Source organism: Pezoporus occidentalis, unplaced genomic scaffold (genome assembly GCF_034315485.1).
Source record: "Pezoporus occidentalis ecotype Australia unplaced genomic scaffold, CSIRO_AGI_Poc_V1 ctg70, whole genome shotgun sequence".
Classification (NCBI taxonomy): Eukaryota; Metazoa; Chordata; class Aves; order Psittaciformes; family Psittacidae; genus Pezoporus; species Pezoporus occidentalis.
The window spans coordinates 2706812-2730302 of NW_026916053.1; the positions used below are offsets into that span (position 1 = coordinate 2706812).

At 41.9% G+C, this 23491-nt stretch overlaps 2 protein-coding genes across 4 annotated transcripts in view; one reads left to right on the plus strand and one right to left on the minus strand.

Moving 5' to 3' along the window:
• SLA2 (Src like adaptor 2) overlaps positions 1-23491 on the plus strand; it is a 142369-nt gene that overhangs the window by 31665 nt on the left and 87213 nt on the right. The gene's annotated exons all lie outside the window — the stretch shown is intronic.
• RALGAPB (Ral GTPase activating protein non-catalytic subunit beta) overlaps positions 1-23491 on the minus strand; it is a 54659-nt gene that overhangs the window by 2616 nt on the left and 28552 nt on the right. For 2 of the 3 annotated variants that reach the window (XM_062642070.1, XM_062642071.1), the window contains 14 exons: positions 21865-21998; positions 21206-21388; positions 19050-19201; positions 17611-17798; positions 15077-15183; positions 13527-13679; positions 12690-12899; positions 11762-11920; positions 8900-9065; positions 5737-5859; positions 4910-5046; positions 4041-4149; positions 2302-2380; positions 1646-1794 (listed from right to left, as the gene is read on the minus strand). In XM_062642070.1, coding sequence (XP_062498054.1) covers positions 1646-1794; positions 2302-2380; positions 4041-4149; positions 4910-5046; positions 5737-5859; positions 8900-9065; positions 11762-11920; positions 12690-12899; positions 13527-13679; positions 15077-15183; positions 17611-17798; positions 19050-19201; positions 21206-21388; positions 21865-21998 — 2049 coding nt within the window. The remainder of the gene's footprint in view (positions 1-1645; positions 1795-2301; positions 2381-4040; positions 4150-4909; positions 5047-5736; positions 5860-8899; positions 9066-11761; positions 11921-12689; positions 12900-13526; positions 13680-15076; positions 15184-17610; positions 17799-19049; positions 19202-21205; positions 21389-21864; positions 21999-23491) is intronic. The other variant, XM_062642072.1, reaches the window with a different exon arrangement.

Here is a 23491-nt window from a genome sequence, read left to right on the forward strand (position 1 = left end):
CGCTGCTAAGGAGGGCTCTGGGTTCTGTCCCATCTAGAAACCCAGGGGAGATGCTCAGCACTACCAAGTCAAGAACTTTCTCAATGAGTCGCTGGGAACAGACAACAAGTGGTCCCCAGGCCTTTAAGGACATTTTACTGTGGAATAAATGAGTAAGAAAGGGACCAAGTCAGTGATACCCTGAACTGGCTGGAGGAAGAGGAAGAGGAGGAGGACAATTTCTCTGCTTTGCCAGAGCCAAGCAACTCTGCAACAGCACACTCAAGACCAAGAGGGGAAAGAATCCAAAGCAGCTAACACAAGAATCACAGTGCTACAGCCCCAGCCATGCTACATGAGAACATGCAGAGGTCAGGTAATGGCAGGGGAGCTTTCAGGATGGCAAAAGCACCCATCAGTACTTTCTCCAGTAGGAATTGCAAAGCCTTCCCCCTTGGAACAGGGGATGAGGGAAGCCTTGATGGGTTATGGCTAGAAACGGGTTTCCCCTCGCTGCTTTGCCACTGTTGTTACCCCTCTAACTCATGCTGCTGTATATGGTAGGGAGAAGAAGGTTGGGAACCAAAGCAATAACCCTTGGTCAAAGCTGATAGTGGACTTTATCCTATTTTATTCTGAAACTGATATGCTTCCAATGAAGTAAATGTCCATTAACCCCTTTGCTGTTTGACAAGCACATTCCTACGGGCAGAAATAGTGTCTTCCTCATCTGTGGGACTTGATCCTGACTGCACACCAACTGCATCTGCTGAACTTGGAGACGAGACAAACTTCATTATATTGGCAGTCCTCACACAGATGAAAAACCAGCCCAGCTCTAGGAAAACATCCCCGATTCTTTTTCAGTACAGGCCACTGCCATCAGCTGAACTCACAAACGCTATTTAAAGACTGAGTTTGGCTTCAATTTCCCCATCAGTAACCTAAGCATGCAAAACCCAGAACCTGGAAGTCACCACCAACAGATCCCTACAAAGTTAATTTCATGGTGATGTACCAGCATCCTAATGTTTGTTTATTCATTTTGCTGCCCTGTGAATTGCTCCCACTGGAGTGAGTCTTCCAGTTACAGAAGCTATAGTAGCACAGATACCAAGACAGTCCATTAATGCATCCAGGAGCACAGGAAGAGGCAGACAGCACACACAGACCCCTGTTCACACATGTCTGCATAGTAGGTTAAGTATTTTTATTGAACACATTAGAAAATCCTCAACTGCTGTGGCTTTTAATCCCTTCTAACACAGCATGTCAGCTCAGCACAAATTCAGCAGTGCCCTCGGGCAGGCACTAGCACCAGCACCTCAGCTCTTAATGTTAAACATTAAGGTCACATTTCTGATCTCTCTCATCTAGATAACAGGTATTTACCTTTTCCTTCCATTATTACTAGTTCCAGCCTCACTCCAACAGTTAAGTGGAGCCCTGTTATGGTGCCAGCAAAGTGCCGACCACCTGCTCCCTCTGCTGTTCCTGCTACCAAAACATACTTTTGCTGCTGCAAAAAGCAGGTTTTTATTTTGTTTTGCCATGCCCATTGCTTTTCCAAGGAAAGATTCCAGATCATGTGCTTAGCAGATACATTATTATTATTAAAAAGAAAAATATATCAAAACATGAGTGCTCCTAAAAATCTTTAACTCACCAAGAGCTCTCCTACTGACTATCATTCCATCCACCAACGGGATAACCATATTGAATTTCCCAGTTGCTCCTTGTAGTTTTATCCTGAATAAGCCAGTGTTTAAAGGATGGATGAAGATCACAGGAACTTCCTTCTCAGGAATGGTAGACCTTAAGGAAAAAGCCACAACTGTTACATCAGTTTTATAGCACTGTTTCAGTTAATCTAGAGATGAAAAACAACCACTTTAAGTGTTAAAGAGAATGTTAAAAAGAGTGTTAATGAATCAACTGTTCTGTTTCTACGGTCTTCTGTCACCACAGAATGAGAGTCCTTGCAGACAGGGCTTTAAGCCTCATGCACACACAGCATTAACTGCCTCACAAGGGAGCAGATCAGGACAGAGGCTCATCATACACTGAAGACATGAACTACACACCCTCTGTTCCTTAATTTAGGTTTAAATTGCAGTGATATGAAAAGCTCCTTAATTTTTTCAGAAAAAAAAAAGAGAAATCCACTGAGGAAACTCATCTGTCTTTAACATAGAGTTAAAGCCTAGGGTTTTCAGGACAGCTGAAGAATGCAAATGATCTCAGCCATGACTTCTTCTAAAGTGCAGCCTAAACTGTTGTCCACAAGAACCAAGAAAAACATCAGAGTAAGAGCAGTCTTACCTTAGGGAAGTGCTACTGTTGGCTGTAGTTTCCACACCAGTGCTCGTCTCGGACACCAGATCAGGAAGGGGGAAGTTTTCTGTAAGAAGAGGATGCACTGAATAAAGTTTATCTACTCCTGGTTTTGGGGGGGGGGATTTGTTTTGTTTTTGTACAAAGATGATTTATCATCAGTCAAAACCATGCAGTCCTGAAGCATTTACACCATGGATGTTCTTGCACTGCTAGCAATGCAAAGCCTGTTTTTCAGATTAAGAATTCATGGCGTGTATAGACACACCTCAGCCACCCTGCACCCAACAGAGAGGTAACACTTGTCCCAGACCCTCAGTTCTCTCAATCCCAAAGGTCAAGTCTCTAGAGGAACAGTGAAAGCAGGAAGGAGATGAAGTACTTCAATCACAGAAAGAGCTTTCAAGTTACTATGCACAGCACCTTCACGTATGCACAAGCAGCCAGCCTCAGGAGGAGAGCTGGGAATTCCCAATGATACCACCACTCACATCTCAGCTCCAGCAAATGTGGCATCTTTCCTCAAATCCAAGCTCTTAGATCCTCATAACCTACAACTCTGATGCCATGCATTTCGTAACGAGTGACTAGATAATGAATGTGCAGGAGGAGGAAGTAAGAACCAAGATCCCTGAAAGTGGATGTCAAAATTCCCATTACCTTGTTTAGGGGCAGGAACTGAGAGATGCTGACAGTCCTTCATAAAGTACAGTTCAAAGAGAAGGACAATGCTGACACTTCTTCCAGCAGAAAAAAGTATATGGCCTGAAAACACCTTGTGCTATCAGAGCTGGATGCTAAGAGTAGACAAAAGCTGGAGCTAGCATGGAGGGCCACGGAAGTACTTCGAGATAGAGGAACAAGGAGGGCAGGCAGCTGGCACAGGGGTGACAGCCTAGACTACAGAGTGACAGCTTTTCCCTGTCCAGATTCAAAGATGTACCTGAAGCACAAAGCAAAAGCCAAGAATGTAAGAAGCATAAGGCAAAGCCTGTGGGCTAGGAGCCACTTTCAAGAACTCCCCCCACAAATCCAACTGCCATTCTTACTGAGGCTCACAAACTCATTTCTTCACCTTCAGGCTCAGAGCTTTGGGAGATTCCTACAGCTGCTGAAAGAAGCAGCCAAGCAGAAACATGCACGTGTAGCACAGCTGCTGCCTCTGCAGTGAGCTGGCTTTAGCTGACACCCAAGAAAGAAGTGGGTCAGGGACACCAGTTTGGGAACTGAAATGGCTGAGGGACTCCTGAAGCTAAGGGTACACACTCTGGGCCAATGCCTGGATAAGGAAATGATGCTGCAGGACTTAATGTGCCTCCTGACCCAGGTAAAGCTCTGAGGGAAGTGCTGTGGTCATCCTGAGAATTTACACTGACACTTCATAGGAAGCTCCTCATCTCTTGGTTGCTTTCCTCTGGAAGAAGATGGCAGCTGGGAGGAACTCAAATCCAGGGGTACACACTTTCTTTGTGCATTTAGCCTAAAGTGCATGACAGCATTTCACATGTACTGCCAGAGCTAAAATAATCTCCAGACCTGCATGCCACTCATGCATGCACTCCCAAGGACCACCACTCAAACACCAAAGAACTCTTTTAGAAGACACTCTTTGTGTCACCTACAGACATTAGCAAGGATTTAGCATTTCACAGAGGAACAAAACACAGTTTTTTCCTCTGGTTCCTGCCCGGTCATTACTTTAGTGAACAATAAGAACTTCTACGCACCTATATCATCGTAACGTTCCACCCAGACCACATACACTTTGGTTTCAGGTCCCATTGGTGGAATGGTCCGGCCCTGAGGCACCCTCTTGGATCTGGAAGTAGGACTGAGCTGTTTTGAACATAAGGGAAGAGCAGCATTTGCAAATATGAATCCAGTAATGCACCCAACAAGCATTTCCACTGATGCTCTGCAGTCTTCCAGGTCTCACACAGATACAACCCCTACCAACTGTTGAGATGGGGCAGCTCCTGTGGAGCTACCCGCAGTAATCTGGGTCTCCACAACATTTAATTTCAACGTAAATTAATATATTGCGTCTTAAAAAACTGCTTGAAGTTTTTCTTACTGTTCCCAAAGATCTTAAACCAGTTACTGAAGGTACATTTGGAAGTGAATTCGATATGAGAAATAAGCACTTGAAATCCTTTGCTAACACCAAGAGCAGTTCATGGTTTTCTGCTTTGCTACCATACAAAAGCAATTTCACATCTGATACTTCAGACAGAATTGGCACATACCATTTTAAACTGGGTAGGTACAAAAAGTGTCCATGCCTATTCATCCTAGATTTCCAAGCACGGATGAATTACTCTGTAAATACGGCACAGATTTTTTCCTGCATGCGTTTCAGTATGCAGAACATTACTATTTAGCATATTTAAGTTTTATAATTAATGCAATCTTGCAACCTCCTACTGCAGGTGCAAATTCTGGCAGGATCAAAGCAGATGTCAAAGATTAATAGCTAGGAATGAGGAGCTCCAAATGGTAGGAAACCAAATCATTTGCTATCAGAAAATGCTGCAGCACTGCCAGGGGGAGAAAGAAAAAAAGCCACTTTTCTTTTTCAGTGCAAGTTTTTGCTTACCCGCTGGGAGGGATTAAGATTGTCTGTATGATTGGGGAAGAGTTCAAGTGTCAGAGACTGCTGCTTCAATATTCCTGGCAGTAGATCCATGTTGGAGTCACTTTCTTGGTCAGAAACGCTGCTTTCCAGTGAATCAGCTGTAAGCCAGAAGTAAAAAGTGGGGTTTGTCTTTTCTTCTGCCAAAAAACTTCAGCTGTCATCATATGGAAGGTTTTGAACCTAAAAGCCTTATAAGGTTTTTGAAACTCAACATACATAGATTTACAGTCAAGTCAATATAGCACTCAAAAGCAGGAAGAAGAGTCAGCAATGGACAACTGCCAGGTATTCCAGAAACAGACTGCAATTAAAACACTCCCTATGGATTTAGAACCGTTCCATCCATTTGCTAGGGAACAGAGTCTCCTCCTTCCACGGCCATCATTTCCTCACAGCCCTTTTATTCCAGGGAGTGAGCAAAAGATGTGAAAGCTCTTGCTCACCTACACAGCAGTTGAATACATGCTCCTCTATGTGCTGCAGGAACACATCATCAGGATGGGAGAGGAAAAGGAAATAAGCATCACCAGTTGATGGTGAACCCTGTGTCCAAACTAATGCACCCAGGGGCACAGCAATATTGAGGCTTAGACTGAGAAAAAGGGCACAGAAGACATGCCACTTTAGGAAAGAGTATGAGGATTAGAACGCTGTAATTTAAACATCAGTAGCTTTCTGACAAGGATCTTGCCAGGCACAGCACCAGTCAATTTAGGTTCTCCTTCTGAAAAAGCTCTCTAACAAAAAACATTTGGGTTTTGCAAGCAGCATGTACAAAGAGGTCTTACTTAGGGACTCCACTGGGGATGGGACAACAAAAGCTATTTCTGTCAGGGCATCCGCATAATACAGCACCTTCTTCTGCCCGTTGAAGATACTTGCCCCAACATCTTCTGAAATAATTAGATCATCTGAAATGGACATAAGAGGAAAGTTTAGTCAAAAGGAAGCTCCACCTCTTTATACACTGCCTCAGAAACAGCCTTTAAAGATAAGGTGAAAACAATGGGAAGAAATCAGGCAAATCTCATTTTAAAAATGAGAAGATTTGACAGTCAAATCTCATAGGTTCTAACCTTTCTCAGATAAGTTTTTATTATCTCGAAGGAAATGGGATTTTGGGTTGGGAGAGGATTTATTCTGAAATCATTTCCATTGTACTGCATACCCTATTTCCCTTGGATTGAGCAGTCTAGTAAGCATGTCTGCCACAAGAATTCATCTAGTAGCTATTTCTAACCATTCCCTCCAGCAGACATTCAGTTAGTCATTAAATTTCCAAAGGGTTCTAACATTTCTAACTTCACTCTGATGCTATCCTAAAATTCAAGCCAGTTTCTATAGTGTCTCCTCTGTGCCTGTTCTTCTGCCAAGGAGAGTTAGGAAGAGGCTCTCTTGAATCAAACCCAATACGAGAAAGCTCCTCGTTCTCAGCTCCCATTTATTCCCTCACTGCAGTTAGCACATCAGGCTTCCATAGCAGAGGAAGACACTCCAGCTCCCTTTGCCTTCCCCATACCCCCTCCAGAAAGACTAGCAAGGACTTTGAATTATTTCCTTGTTCCAGTTTACAGAGGGTTCCTGGGATAGCTGCCTCAGCAAAACCAATGGAGCAATGAATTCAGCACGCCGATAGAGAGGTGGTCAGAGGCACACAGGAGCCTCCAAGCCGTGCTTCACTGTCAGGGAAGTGCTCCTGCATCTCTAGCCCATAGCCCTCAGGGAGCAGCACCACAACCTGAACCCAACTGTTTCAGAACTTCTTTGCTTTTGGGAGTGAGCAGGGAAACAAACCCAAAGCATAAGCCTGTGAATTGATTTTAATGATGCCTCATGGGAAGTTATTCTAGAATCATAGAATCATTTAGGCTGGAAAAGACCTTTAAGTTCGCCGAGTCCAACTGTAAACCCAGCACTGCCAAGTCCACCACTAAACCAGGTCCTTATGTGCCACATCTACACATCTTTAAAACACCTCCAGGGATGGTGACTCCACCACTTCCCTGGGCAGCCTGTTCCAGTGCTTGACAGCCCTTTCAGGGAAGGAATTTTTCCTAATACCAAATCTAAACCTCCTCTGGCACAACTTGAGGCCATTTCCTCTAGTCCTATTGCTTGGTACTTGGAAAAAGAGACTGAATATCTCACTATAACCTCTTTTCAGGTAGTTGAGAGCGACAAGGTCTCCCCTGAGCCCCCTTTTCTCCAGACTGAACCCCCTCGGTCTCTCAGCCATTCCTCATCACACTTGTGCTCCAGACCCTTCACCATCTTTGTTGCCCTTTTCTGGACCCACTCTAGCACCTCAGTGTCTTTCTTGTGGTGAAGAACCCAGAAATGAACATAGGATTCCAGGTACAGCCTCACCAGTTCCAAGTACAGCAGATAATCACTGCCCTGGTGCTGCCCAGACTATTGCTGATACCAGCCAGGATGTAAACTCATGAATGGATTTTTAATCAGAGCCATTCACAAACAGAAAATCCATTTAAAAAAAATAAGTATCTTCAATCACAGCAAAGCTTGGAGGAAAACAAAAGCAATCTTTACAAGCTTGTCCAAGTCCACTTCAAATCTACCATTTGAGTTTTTAAGCCATTGCTTGCTAAAGCTACGACTCCACTCACAGATTTTTCCAGCAGTAGAAGCAGGTTAGGAGCATTCCTCCTTCCCACCCCTGAATGCTTTTTCTGTTCCTTCTGTTGAATAAATTCAACTATTTGGTGGTCTGAGATCTAAGCCAAAGGGCTGAAAAAAAACATCCAAATTACAAAGCCCACATCAAACCAAGTCACCTCACCTGGGCACTGCCTTCCACACAGCTTTACTGACAGAGCCAACTGCAAAGTGAAGGGAGAGGGTTTTGCCTTCAAGTAAAGCACAGTCTGATCCTGTCTTCAAATGAAAATCAAACCAAGACCTGGCCATTTTGTAACCTCTCCTGACTTGTTCAGGGAAAGCCATGCCTCTCAACGTCTCCCCTATATTTCAAGCCTTCAACAGTTTGTAGTTTTATTATACAAATGAATAGAGAAGCCTTTAGTTGCTGAGTTACAGGTGAAGAGCATTTCTAAGGCACAAAGAAGGGAAAGCAAAGTTGCTTAAGCAAATGCAGTAGTAACGGTGTTGTATCTGATGGAAATGCTAGATCAAAGACACTGGACAAGCTGGACCAGCCTGCTCAAAGCCTTCAGGTGGCCCACAGCAGAGGGCTGAGGCTCTGAAGATCACCAAGAAAAGGGTCTGGCCCTTTGGAGTAGTGACCATGAACCACACTGAAACCAACTCAGACACTGTCAATCTCAGGTGATCTAATTCAGTTGTTCTAGGCAGAAACTAAGTCAACCTCCTCCCTGGGATAGCAATTCACCACCCTGAGGATCATTTTGGTTGACAGAATGGGGAGAGGTAGTACATGACAAGCCCAGAGGAGGAGCTGCTCTAGTGGAAAAAAGCAGAGCAAATTAAGCAGGACAGAAGAGCTGTGTGTGGGCTCCAACTACTGTGACCTACAAACAGCAGCTTGCTTTTATTACTCCCTAGCAAGCACAATTACACAGCTAACTTATTACTATGTCTTATTTTAATCTACTTATAGAACACTAAAAACCACACAATATTTCAAGTCTACTTGCCAATATGCAGCACAATCTGTATCTCATTTCACCCAAATACTGGGTAACACATTAAAGACTCATTAAGTCTGCTAAAAACATAGCAGAGATACTCCTTGCTGAGGCTACTTCCTCCCAGTAACAGACACACATTAGTTTTGCTCACTTTGACTTGAAGTTTAATCAAATATTTACACATTCCTTTCTAGTAAGCACTGGCATTTCTCTAATAAAAATATGCAAGTGCTTAGATAGAATTTCTTGCTCCTGAACACCTAAATTAACTGTCTACTAAAGGAGCCTAAACTTCTTAATTTAACCATTTACTATGTCTTACCTTGTTCAGGCCCCTCTTCATCACTGCAGCTATTGATTGACCAACTTGTTGAGACATGGCCAGTCCATCCAGGGTGCTTCCCCACATCAACAGACCAGCCAAGAGACAGCAAGAACTCCAGGAAGTGTGGCTGAACAATTCTGGAAGACTCCATGTTCTTCAGGATCTGAAACAACCAGCAGCACCATGGTAAATACAAGAGACTTCAGGAAGCAGCTCTTCCCCCCCCGCCCCCAATTTTTAAATTAAGATTTAATGTCCCAACATGGTTTTGCTGAAAAACAGCTCTTCAGCAAGCCTGGAACCCCAGGACACTACTCCTGCTGCCCAGCATCCTCCCATCCTGCTTGGCAATGTCCTATTCTATCAGCTTGTCTCTCTGCCATCACTGTCAAAGCCTGTAAAATGGTTACTCAAACAGCTAGAAACAGCAATTTGGAGATTTATCCACTCATTAGGGATAAGCCACAGAACTGTTCAGCACAGAATCTGCATTAGCACAAAAGGTAATGTGAAAATTTTCTGGTCAATTTTCACTACAAAACCGAGGGGAAATTTGAGGAGAAAGGTGGTTTATCACTACTCACCTGCACAGGACATCCAGCAATTCAGACTGTGGGCCTTAAGTCACAAAACTGATTTTGCAAAACTATTTAAGCAGGATCAAGCATGCACTTTAACCAAATGTCACTGTTCTGTGCTAGTTGCTTTAAACCTTAATCCTACTTCTTAAAAAGATCTGGGATGTTTCCACATCCAAAGGTAATTTTTATCCACTAAGTTGAGACCTTCACCAACTGGCACACGGGGAGACATGGATGGTTTGTGATCTGGTCTACCAGAACCACTGTGATCTGTGGAATAGACAATGCTGTGCAGTGCATCCACCCTCTCCAGCTATGTGAGAATCTATTCTGTGGCAGGAGCACCTTTGATTTTGGTTTGTCCATCCACACAGTCCTGACACACCACCCTAGTGCCTCATACAGTATTCAGCAATGGCTATACATACTGCACTGCAATATTACGATTATTCTCACCACTAAGCTCACTGAAGCTGTATCTCAATTCATTCTGAAGCATAGATAAATGCAGTTTAGAAGACAACTTCAGAAAATAGGCAGGCTCAGGCTTTATACAACTGTATGGTTTTATATCTAAGCCCATTTAGAAAAAGAATTTACAGTAAAGCAAGGACAAGGGGGGATTTTCAAAGGACATTTAATGATGTGAAGTAAAATGATGTAAAAAGTGTGCAAGCAACTTCATTACCCTGGATAAATAAATGCAATGAGAACCTTCTCAAGTGTAAAAACCTACCACCACAGAAAAATATTTGGAGCTAATGCAATAGCAGGCTAGATGCCATTATTCCAGGCTTTGCAGCATCAGATAAAACACAGCTGACACCACTCCTCGTGAAAGGACAGCAGGTCACCTCAAAACAGAATGAGGTCCTGAGCTGAAGTGGCGTGAACTCACAGAGAGAGACAGATGAGTAGGACCAGGCAGCCAGCCCTGCCAGAAGCACAAACAATGTCACAACTTGGCTTCAATCTCCTCCTCCCTTGCTTGTTAATATCGAAAACAATGCAGGACAGAAACAAAACACAGGTCTTTTCAAGGATTGGAGCAATATCAGTATTTCACTCAGCCCTGATCCCTAGAGACAAGTACTTTAACTTGGCTGCCACTGCGACCTTGCACAACCTGAAAGGCTTAGAAATCACAGCAAGGTGTCCAGGGATCTTGAAGCATGAGTGGCATCTTCATGCTGTGTCTAAATACATCCAGAATCTCCCAAATGCAAGATTTTATTAAATCTACATGGCAAACCCCATGCTAATTGGGTTTCCAAAGGCTGGCAAGTTCTGCAGACTAAGTAATCACATCTGTCTAAATCCATAATAGCATATAAGTATCAGATGGGAAAAAAGCATTCTGCTAGGTCAGCAAGAGCACATTTCAGCTGGAAGGCAAAACTTATATACCTTGTTTGGTAGCTGACTTTGGAGATGGAAAGACTGGGTACTGGCTACTCTGAACTTCAACTTGAAAACTCACAAACAGCATGATCCTGGTTGCAAGAACTAGTGTATTCCACACAAAAGCAGAAGATGCTGCAACGTTCTGTCAACTTTGCATTCAGAAAGACACGAGGAGATGGCACAATAATTTATTATGGAAGTTATGCTTCTACTCTTTGCTATGAGAATTATGAATGGAATGAGGAGAAGGTACTACAGAAATAGCCTTTTCTGATGAGTCCATAAGCTGTCTTTGGGAGTTTCTAGGTCACAGTCTAAAGAAGTGACTATTTAGGTTTGCACAAATCAACCTGATTAACCTGATTGCATTAGAATACAAACAGTGTAATGTAAAGACTTGCAAAGCAGCTGCACTTTCTTACTTGCAGAAGCTTTTCATTCCTTTAACAAGTGTTTAACATTAGAATAAAACTGGACAAAACCAGGATGCTGCACATTGCTGAGAATAAACTGCAACCTGCCCTGCAAGCTGAGCCAATTTGAAATGCATTTCTGATATGAATCTTTGAACTCTACAAATAGTGACAAGGACAGAACAGATAAAAATACTATGACTATTTTAATATATTAAATATGTATTTTATATACATTTTTAATTATATAAAAGAGATGTTACCACAACCCTAGATGTGGGTAACATACCTCAACCTATAGAAGAAAGGAGTACACAGTGACTTGTTATAGCTCACACTGTAACTAAACACAGTGCCCAGAACCCCATGGTCTGATACTCCAACTCTAGTCATTAGCAGAACTTGGGAAACACTAGAAACAAGACGATAAGGGCTATTTGGCACTCTATGCCTTCACTTACCTCCTGGCTTGTTTTCTGGCCTGCCTTCATGTAGAAAATGAAAACAGTATCAAAAGGACGACATGGCAATAAATCCAAGTAGCCAAGGTCATCAAAAAAACCAGGAAGAGCTGAGTCAAGTGCAATCAGGTGAGGAGGTAGACGACTGTTAGTAGGTTCCTATCCAACAGACAGAGTTCAACAGCTTAAAAACCCATATTTCCTAACTGGAAAAGTTCTTTGTGATTTCTATATGAATCCAGTAAAATATAAAAAGACAACTTCCCTTTTCTAAGAGCAAAATCATACACAAAGTTCTGACGTATTATAATCCTGTTACTGTGAGTGACGCCATAGTTTGAGAAGAGTAGAATGCAACAAATTTTCATTAAATAAAAATGGTATTTTGCCAGTGAAACAGATGTAACATTTTGCACAAAAGGAGTGCTAGCTACCACAACAGAAACAGCAGATACTTTCAAACTATCATAACTACACACAATCACATATGTAGTTACATATTTATTAACTTATACACCAAAAATCTGCAAAATACTGAACACTTCTAGACATAATTTCTGCAAAAGCTCCATTGTCTGCTTTTGTTGATGGTTTTCTAGAAGAAAATGCAACAAATAAAACAGAGAATCCACAGATAAAAGGCAGAACTTCAAATTAAGAATATGGATCTTCTCTACAAGCTGTTATTTTAACTTTAAAAAGAAAGCTATACAACCTATAAGCACTCCCAAGTGTTTATGTACGATTAAACCATTTCAAGCATAATCATCTCGGGAGCAGAACTTTAAGGCAGTTGTATTTCAGAAACTCTTAAAGTACCAACCCAAAACCTAATTCAATCTTATGGCATGATTTAAAGCACAAGCATAGGAATGGGATAGCTTTGGTACTGAGGGTGTTTGCACAACGCTAAGAAGTATCAGGTCACCTTCAATGCCTCTAGTGAGAGAAACCCGAAGTGAGAGAGGAAGAGGCGTGCTGTCTGGAACTCCTGTGCCGGTGGGGGGGGCTTACACTCCGTGATGGGATCAGGAAAGCTCTTCTTCCGCCACTCCTCTTCACTCTTCTGATCTATGGAAGTCTCAAAAATAATCTGCTGGGCCATGCCATTCCTCAGCTTCTCGTGTCGCTCTTCGAGCTAGAAAACATTGTGTGAAATGCTGAGTCCACCAAGATCACTAAGATCCACTAAACAACAGCTCCATCACTCAGGAACTGGCAAGCAGCAGCTGCAACTCCACTACCAGGATGTTTACTACAGCTCTATCAACAAGACCTTGCCATGTTACAAAGTGAACATCTAAACACCCTCTTCACATGGGACCACTGTTGCAAGTTTCCATGCCCAGTATCAGCTACAGCTTCTCCCTTTTAAGTGAAAAGAAACTAAAACACATTTGGCACTGTGAAGCTTTATTTTTGAGACACACACTCCCTTTCCTCCCAGGATCTCAAAAAAGGCCTTTCCATTTCCCCAGAAGAGGCAACAAAATCCAAGTCATTGCTTCCCAGCAAAACCAGGATATTAGGATCAGTAGTGAGACATGTTGAGCAGTGCCTCGCCTCCCAAAACCACATCCAAGGCACTGTCATCTGCCTGGAAAAGTGCACAGATTAGTTTGCAGAGATTATTATTCCATTAATATTAAATTAGTCAAGATAAAGAGTAAAACTATTTACAGAAAGACATTAGCGTATGATTCATGAACAGACCAAAAAAAAACCCCCAACCCGAGTACAAAATTAGAGACTAACAATGACTTACTTCCTCATTCACAATTTCATGTAAATCAGGAATGCTCAAGTCTGCTTTCACAAACGGGATCTTGTCCACTTCTTCAGGAAAAGGGCGGTGCTTCACACTGTACTTCAACCCAACATCATTTTTAGGAGCTGGTCGAGGCTCTGGTACAAAAGTCTGACAAAAAAGGGGGAGAGTTTTTACATTGAAGGCATCATAACACTAGACAATACTTCATTGCAATAGATGGAAAACATTCCCTCCCACCTCACCACCAGAAGTACACAAATGCATTAGTGAGAGTCATCATTAAAAAACATTGAGTACTTTAAACTAATAGACTTGCATTAAAGACATGGCTGTAAATTTTCAAAGAGACACAGCTCTGCCCATGTTGGCGGCTGCACTCCTGGAATCTACAAACCCTGCTTACCATCTAACCCCTGAGCAGCTGCAAATCCCAGCTTTAGAGCAAGTTTACATGGCAACATCTTATTTTCAGCCCATTATAACTGTATTGAGTGAAATCTACCAACTGTTTGAGAAGTCTCCATTTAAACCCTGCTGACTACGATGATCACAGCAAGTCAAACTGAGAAGTCCTGGAAGAGAACAGCAGCAACGCTGTGAGTCAGGAGGGAGATGCACTGCCAGAATATCAAAAGGGCTTGCATAACACATCATAATGTAATTCTGACATTTCTGCTATGTTATGTTCCAAACTGTTAGTGTGCAATTCAAAACTCGCAGTTACCAACAAAAGATCTAGGTGCACAAGATCCAAGCAAATAAGACCTTTAATTACATCTTGCATGCTGCTTTATGACTTTATTTACTACCACTTACACTTCTAAAGGGCAAAACTTAACATTAAAAGTTAGAGAATCACTTCAGGGTGGAAAAGTTCCCTTAGAACTGGTAAGGAGGCCAGGACATGGCTTCTCCTGTGGTGTGAGAGGTCATACAGTTGGACTGACACTATCTGGTGAAATGGCTCAGCTCCAGTGACAGCACAGCTCCAAAGGCATCATGCAGAGAGTCCTCCTGAAGGCTGCTTTCAAGAGAGCAGATTCAGCTACATGACAGCTGAGACTGATGGGTGCCGATGTCACCTACATTATTTCCTTCATTTTACTGAGAGGCATGTGAAGAGTTTGAAGGTTTGGAGCAGTTCACAAACAGACAAAAATGCAGCATCTCATCCTACACCTCCTGACTGCTTCCTCTGCTGCAAGGGCTTGACCTGACATCCTAAAATCAGCATCAACACTCATGCTTACACATTAAATACACTGTCCATTGCCCCATCACCTCAGAAGATACTCTCTGAAAAAACAAGGAGAATGCCCCCTCCCCTTAAACAAGTCTAGAGGCAACAGCACTTTCACAGCCTGTATTTAATATTCATCACAAGTCGTAAAGAGTCACCAGAGATGTGTCACATTACCTACAGCTAAAGGCCCCGTGGCTCAGCCTTAATGTATAATCACCAGCTCTGTGGGGCTGTCTCACATTAGTGGAATTTCTGCTGAACATCTCTAAGTTAAAGATTTCTTTACGGCTTTGATAGAGACCTTTTGATTTGCTTTAGCTCCTCTTGGTAAGAGACAGAGTTGCTGGGCCCATGCAAATCTTCCAGATGTCCCACGGATCAAAACCGTGACAGAGGGGAAAGAGTCATCTGCAAAGCACATGGGTTAAGAAAATAATACATCATCATAAATTGCAAACAGTTCACTGTGCAGTAATTTAACTAGAAAGAAAATGAAAGCATGATGATAGAGGTTTTGTTTTCTAGGTAACTCCTCCATGACCCTGACGACAATTCCTGGTGGAGGAGCAAGTGATCTTTCTCTCTGCAGCAGGGAAGTTCTAGTCTACTCTGTGGTCTGTTCAGTAGTTGCCAGCTCAGGTTCATCATTAACTTTTATCCAGACTCATGAAGATCACTTTTTGTGCCCAAATTATTACCAAGAATGAAAAAAGATTGCCCAGCCACTGCATGTTTAGATAAGAAAAATGACCATATGGAGACACGGTTTCCATGATACTTCCATGGCCTTCTGTAAAGATCCCACAAAAATACAATCATTTTCACAAGGGCCTGTAGGCTCTAAACTGAAAGAGGGCAGATTTAGATTAGATCTTAGGCAGAAGCTCTTCCCTGTGAGGGTGCTGAGGTGCTGGCACAGGGTGCCCAGAGAAGCTGTGGCTGCCCCATCGCTGGCAGTGTTCAAGGCCAGTTTGGACACAGGGGCTTGGAACAAGCTGCTCTAGCAGAAGGTGTCCCTGCCCACAGCAGGGGGTTGGAAACTGGATGAGTGTTAAGGTCCCTTCCAACTCAAACCAATCTGTGATTCTACAAAATAGCAGCAATAAGCACAGTATAAGGACAAGAGATAATGGTCAAACTAAGACACGGGAAGATTCTGACTTTCCATCGTGGAAAATGTTTCACAAGGAATAGGGAGAACAAAAAGAAGTTGTCCTCGTAGGTTTTCAAGACCTACTTGGACAATGTCAAGTCGCTCTGTCCTGATCTGAATTCAGTATTAACCTTGTTTAGAGCAGGAGACTGGACTGCAGATCCCTGAGGTACTGCCTTTCAACCTGCACAGTGGTGGTTTTAACATTGCAGGGATTTCAGTCTTCCTTCAAGACTTAAAAGGGCACTGATATTCACCACTTTAGAAGAGGGATCATCATAACTCTAGAGCTCCTCTTTTTAAAATTATGTATCTTTTGTGCACATAAACCACCAATTGACACCATCAGGTAACTAGCAGGTACATATTCCTTCCCCAGTATTTCATGGAAGTCCAGGGTGCAGGGTACATAAACACACATAGAAACAAACCAAACCAGCTTCCCACAGTCATTCCCTTCTGTGGCCTTCCCTAAAAGCGGTGTGGCCCTCTTGTGCAATACTGCATTTAATGTTGTCATTCAGAGGGGATTTGTAAGCAAGTTACACACAGTAAAAAAAGATAATTTCATCAGAGATTCTAATAGCTTTACAGGATTCCTCAGTAATGAATTTAGCAGGGGCAGAGTGAGAATTGCTCAGATGTTCAAGTATGCTCTAATCCATTCTAGTCAGCAACATGCTTGCTCAAACACAGACTGTGGGTGGCTGCGCAGCAACAGCTCCCAGCATCAGCATTTTCTGCAAGATCTATTTAGTGATTCGCAGTGAGGCTGGAGCACTCTGGACCACAACTCAAAGTAACTTGGCCAGTTCATGAAGTTCTGTGCAATCTGTTTTCAAGACTAGTATCTAGACTCCATCCTGCCCATAGATAAGGAAAAGGTATCTGTGGCAGATCAGCAGATCTAACATACCTTGGTCTTAAACTGAGGTCGCATATGAGAGAGTTTTCATCTATTCTGTTAGTACTGCCATGATACGTGAAGACTTACAGGGGGATCAGTTATTCAGTTCAAAGCATCATGTAATTTAATACCAGATTTTAATATCATTCTTGTTGGTCAAAGCACATGAAGCTGAAACGAATGAGGTTCATATGTGAAAGCCAATACCCTGTGACAGATCTCCTTTACAGTAGGTGTCACTGATGGAACAGAATGGTACACGGGAAAGTTGTAACAGCTCTGAAGCAACTAAAACCATTTGAGCTGAAAGCACCCACAGAAATATTTGTTAACAGGAGACCTAAAGCAAAAAAAGCATCCATGCAACATAAAGGCGTCACATCAACCATTTGTTGAGCACTTCTCCCTGTCAAGCCTCCTATATTCTTTATATTTTCATTCTTTCGTGAACAAGGATGTTTTCGAACTGTAATGCTATCACTTTAGACCATCAGCAATAATTTAGATGTCAGTCAGCTGCAAGTATCTGATCTAACTGGATGAAAGGCACAGACAACCGCATGAATAATTTGGATGGGTTTGTACATGTTTGACTATTGGTGACATTAAAGTTATTCCCACCACTTCATCCCAGAACAACACTCTGCTCAATCATACACCCACAGAACAGATTAAGTCCCTGAAATGCAAGAACAACACTCAATGAACTGCCTTTGTTTCGCAGCTCTGTACAATTTTAACCAGAGGAAGGAGGAAATGGGAAGTACTAACTTACTCTGTTCATTCCCTAGAGGCTGCTCCAACATTGCCAGGATGACACTGTTATCCAGAACAAAGTATCGGAAGCTATGCTTGTTTATGGTGGGTAGACGAGAGTATTTAATTAATGTGGTTTCATTCACCAAGCTGCAAGGAGAAGCAGGGCCACTGGGAGAAGGAAATGCTCCAAGTAACTGCATAATACTGCAAGTGAGAAAAAAGAGTTATGACAGATTAAGAAGATGAACAGTTCCACCAAGGCACAGGCCTTCACTCATACTCTTTATTTACGTCTTGACACAGCAGTTATGCTGCCAGGGTAAACCTGCCCTCTCCCATCAGCTTGTTTTGAAACAGACCTAGTCACTCCACAAAAACACACATGAAAACCTAGAAGAAATACTATTAGAAACTGAAAATTTCTCTGGCAGGAACCAATAACGAGAGTTGTTCAGTGTCAGGCTGGAGATCCTAGGATTTATCTCAGGTCTTTACTCGTAACACTACCACCCAGACCAGAAGTAAGTTTACTGAAGTCTTGCCCTCACACTTTCCCACTTTACACCAAGAACACATAGTTTCATCTCTCCAAATGAAGAGAGGAACTTTTAGGCAACAATTAAGGTTTGTCCACAAGTTCTGATAAATGCTTGCTTTTCCCTTAGTAAAAGAACTGTGTAATTTTCATGAGCAAAGTTTATCATAGTTTTATTGCAAAGCAGAGCAAGAAAGAGCTATTGCCTTCTGCAAAACATATTTATCCTACCCATCCTCAATCTGTCCTGTCTACCTTCATGCTATTCATCCAGTACAACAGCGCTTTTCGACTTCTCTGGAGCAAATCCCAACTTTCCTCTCTGTGCTTCCCCTTCCCAGCCCACATATTATCTATTATTGCATTTCCAACAGAACCTCTCAAATATATTAAGTGAGCCCAGTGCTGTGAGCAGACTGATATCCCTTCCTGCACCAGCTTACATCTGCTGCATGTGCTATTCCCTCCTGCATTGCACATGGGACAGTGTCTAACACTTTCAAGGTCAGTCTGGGGATGGCACTTCTCAGGCAGAGAAGGAGAAGGGGAGATGGAAAGACAGGATTGTTAGGTCAAGAGGGATAGCGAGGGAACTGCTGTCTGCAGAGAGAACTGGCTGAGAACAGAACACCATGGGCTGCAGGAAGGAGTGGGTTTTGTTCTCCAAGGAAGAGAACAGGTAGGAGAGGAAGACAGCAATCACAGGGTATTTTTCCTGTTGAACACCTGTAACAGGAGGAGGAAGCTAGCTAAGGCAGAGCACAGAACAACCCTGCCCAAAGGGCAAAACAGAGGGAGCTTCTGGCTCACTGTTCAAATGCTCTTGCTACATTAGAGATCTCACCAGCTGGGAACTCCTGATTAAAACACTTGGGATGAGGCAACACTAAACAGTAAACACGCTCTGACAAATTACATACCACGTTAGTGTAGCTTCAGCAGCATCCTTCACTCTCATGGATGCTGGGTTTGGCTCCTTATCTCCTTTGTACTTGACCTCTTGTTCACTGTTTTTGGATTTACTTCCTGAAATGCCCAGCTCCACAATCTCCAGTACCTCTTTTAAACAATCCTAAAACACAAGAGGAGCCACCTTGAAGCAGAAGCACTCTCGTAAATGTCTCCAAGACCTCAGTGAAACACCATCTATTAAAATAAAGCACTGCTGGGAATATGAGCAAGTAAAGGCAGAAGATTATACTAACAGACAGTGTTGGAATAAGATCACATTTGCTGTAAGAGTACTTTCTCTGTGTAAAGATGTCTACTTATGTTTGTATTCTAATGGTATAAAGTGCCCTGAATGAATACATACACAAATATATTCCATTACAAATGTACAAAATTGCCAAGAGGACTATTAAGAGTGCAATTGAAAAATGGAAACATATTGAAGAGATAACAAATACATTTCTAAGAGCCTGCAGAACTTCTAATTAAGTTCTAAGCACATCAAGAATGAACTCATCTAGAAAATTCCACTAAATCCTTTTCCAAACAGCTTTCATAAGATATATCATGGGATCTAGTTCAGCAGAAGAACAGTAACAATATTCTTAACGGACACAGCAAAGCGTCAACAGATCTATTGCAGGAGGTGCCAGCACTCAGCAGAACTGAAGGTATGACTCAAGTGTTGCTCATCACACAAAGCCATTTGCTGAAATTATCTGGACTGCTACAGCAAAGGTTCAAATCTCATGGCTTGAGCTACAGAACAACAAGGAAACTGCTCTCATGAATCAGTAACTAGCTAAACTCTGAGCACAAGGAAGTGGCCAGGTTTTACAACCAGAGACCAGGTCTGTGCCTTGCCCTGTATCCTTCCTTGCATTCAGAACTGATGTAGAAAAAGAGGTGAAGAGGAAGTTTTCTGACATAGCAAAATTAACCAGCATTGAGATACAAAGACTGGCCATGAAGAATTACAGAAGGAGATTAGAGTGTTGGCTAGTAAAATAGCAGGTGAAATTCAAAGCAATATAAGGTGAGGCACTGGGTAAATTGCAATTCTAATACTTGCAAATGCAATGAAATCTGACTATCATGACTCAGGAATGAGCTACTAAGTGTCCAGAATATATCACACACAGTATGTAACATTATGTCAATATGCCATGATAATTAGAATAAATAACCTAATGGAAGGAAATTAAGCTTTATGCAACCAAATAATCTCATGCTGTGCCACATCATGTCCTAGTCACCTACTGCAATACTGCAATGCCAGCATCCCAAAATGCCTATAGAAAGCATATTTGTTTGTTGTCCTACTCATGGGTTTTCAATTCTCATTTATAAAAACATATATATTCTATAGCATGTATAAAATATGTAAGCAAAATAAGGATATACAAAGCATATATTCTATATAAAACTGTATCAATAATACATACAGATATAAATTATATGTAAAAACCTAGCAAGATCACTGAGCTGTCTCTGCAAGGAGACCAGCAATGAAATGTCTTTCAAATTATACTATTTTTTTTCCCCACAGCAGGACAGAAGGCTGTTGGAAACATGCAACTTTCTCTGCCTGCTCTTTTCAAGCTTCCCAAGGAAATTCCATCTTGGATTGAGCTATGCCTTGCTCAGTTTCTACAAAACTGTTTTTTGGTGAAACACACTATGATTATCAGAATAGAAGTAACAAAGGAATTCCAATAAGTGCAGAAGATGCTTTAGTTGGGTAAAAGCTCAGAAATGGGAGGAGACATGACTTTTAGTGAAGATTATCTGCAGCAGGTAGCTACTCTTTATGTACACTGTTATTCTCATATTTCTCTTTTCAGTTTGTTTTTTTTTTTTTCCAGGTTTCTCCTGCTCTTTTTCCAGCTTCAAAAAGCAAGAAAAAAGATCAAGACATTCTTAGAAACAGAAAAGGTCATTTTAAAGCCAAAAACATTCCTGATGACTAAAGAACAGAGATCAAAATTGAAAACTATTTTGCACAGAAACTAGTTTTGAAACTCCTACTATACTTCTGAAAACTAAGAAATTCACATGAAAGTATCAAGACCAGACAGGCATTACAATCTGGAGTGTTGGAGAGATGCACACCAGAGGTTTGTACCTTCTCATCCAGCATGTCCGGGTGCTCAGTGAGCCAGACGCAGAGGCACTGGAAAGCCGCGACTATCATGGAGTGAAGGTCGCGGGAGTGGAGCGGGGCCGGGCGGCTGCACTGGTACACGATGTAGCTGCACACGGAGCTGATGGCTCTCTTCCGATCAGAGGAATCCACTGCCACTTTCACCTGCGTAAAGCAAGGAGAGGATGAGGATTCCTCCACAAAACAATTTTGGAACAGAAATAGTTTTTAAAAGTACTGTGTGCAGATAAAGCTCTTGAAGGCGACACCTTCCTATTAGAAACACACCACTATTTTCTAAGCTTAGAAAACTATTTCCAAGATGAGATGGAAGGGGAAAAACAGGTACCACGCTTACCAAAAGGGCAATTAAGGTGCTTAATACCCTGACACATGTACCTGAATGGACCACCCTGAGCTTCCTTTCAAGGCAGCAGTCATTTACAGGGCACACATCATTTGAGCCACAGGCATTCACATTAGGACAATACAAAGTACAAAAGGAGTACTGCTTTCCTTGTGTCCAAACAGAACATTCGCTGACTAATTCAGACAGACAACTGGTGGCATGACTTTCACCTGAACAGGAGTATGATCACCCTTTGAGAAGGGGCCAGAGTAAACAAGGCTTCACCTCTCACCTTTGCCAGCCCAGACAGAAGCTCCAGTGCAGCCAGTGAGATACTCATGTCCTGCCTCCACTGCGAGTTGAGTCTTTGAGTTACCAGGTGAATACTGCGTATCAGTAGTCCAGCAGCTGTATCTGTATTAAGAGCTAGGATATAACCCCAATACCACGTACCACAGGGAGGGAAAATAACTAAGCATTAGTGACAATAAGCAAAGCACAGGCACAAGCTAAAGCAGCCACAATACACACAAAATTATACACAGCTCAGAATCTAGAATTTGGGTCGATCACTTTTTCATGGGATAACTCCTGCGTACGCACCACCAGACAGTATACAAAAACATCCAGACTAGCTTATACCAGCTTTTTTACTTTAAAAATACTTTTTTGATAACCCCAGCACTCTGCTGCACTTTAGGTTTTGCTGCTGTATTTAAACTGCTGTGATGTCTTGCAGTCCCAGAAAAATTTAGGCAGTGGTAATGTATATTAAATATTAATACTTGTATATTTAGGCCACAATAATGAACTAAGAGTGCATGTAACTTCAGCTACCTATGCCAGAAGCTAGCCACTCTTTCTATACCTAGTGCTTATCCAAAGTTGTATTAGTTTGATAAACACAGATAATGTAAGAATCAGTCGTGGAGAAAAAAAGACCCAATTATTTCTAGACTTTAATTTTGGTTTTGGTATCAGTTGTTCCCATTTCTATTAGGAACATAAATACTATACATAAAGCAATATACTCAAGTAGGCAAATTAATTTCATAAACAAAAACTGCTAAATGACTATAGAGACATGAGAGCTGTGACACCTAAGGTACATCCTTCCCAAACTTAAATCATCAGATATAACACTGAAGAGCTAAGTACAGTGTTACACTAGTAACAAGTGTCTGGTAGAGTTAAACAGTAAAAATAGACCATCTTATTTTCAATTTTCTCTTGTTTGAAGCATCCAGCAGAAGCAATTTAATTCTTTTCATAAATTTCTTATATCCTTACCTTTGCACATGGGAAATTTAAGAAAATCCAATAAGATAAATGTATTACAGACACATCTTTCAATTTATGTCGTGGTTTAAAGACTTCATAAGTCAGATATATTTTTAACCTTACAAATAGATATTTTTATAAGCACTTGTCAATGACAGCCCATACGAGCTAAACACACAATTTAAATGGTGTGCTGAAAACTAGCACTTTAATCATTTCAAACAAACCCTGTAGGAAAAGCACCAACATGTTTATATGAACACCTAGAATACACTAAAGTCTTCCCTGCCAATCTCCCTCCTCTCCGTTATAGAGCTAAAGAAAAATACAAAACCAAACCATTTTTGGTTGGCAAGAACAGAGCTATCAGCCTAGGTTCCAACACAATAAAGGTGATCTGTTCTCCCATTTACTTGGTCAGCATCAGTTAAAACTGCTGAAGACCAAAGGAGCACATGAAATTCCAGGATCTCAACATTTGGCCAGCTTACCACACAGATTTATAACATGGATGTTATTACAAAGATTCAAAAAGGCACAGTACAAGACATAGCAAACTGAAGTTAATCATTGAATTCTCTTGTTATAACAAATGACACAATACAAGCATTTTGCTTACTTGCTCAAGAAAAACTGGA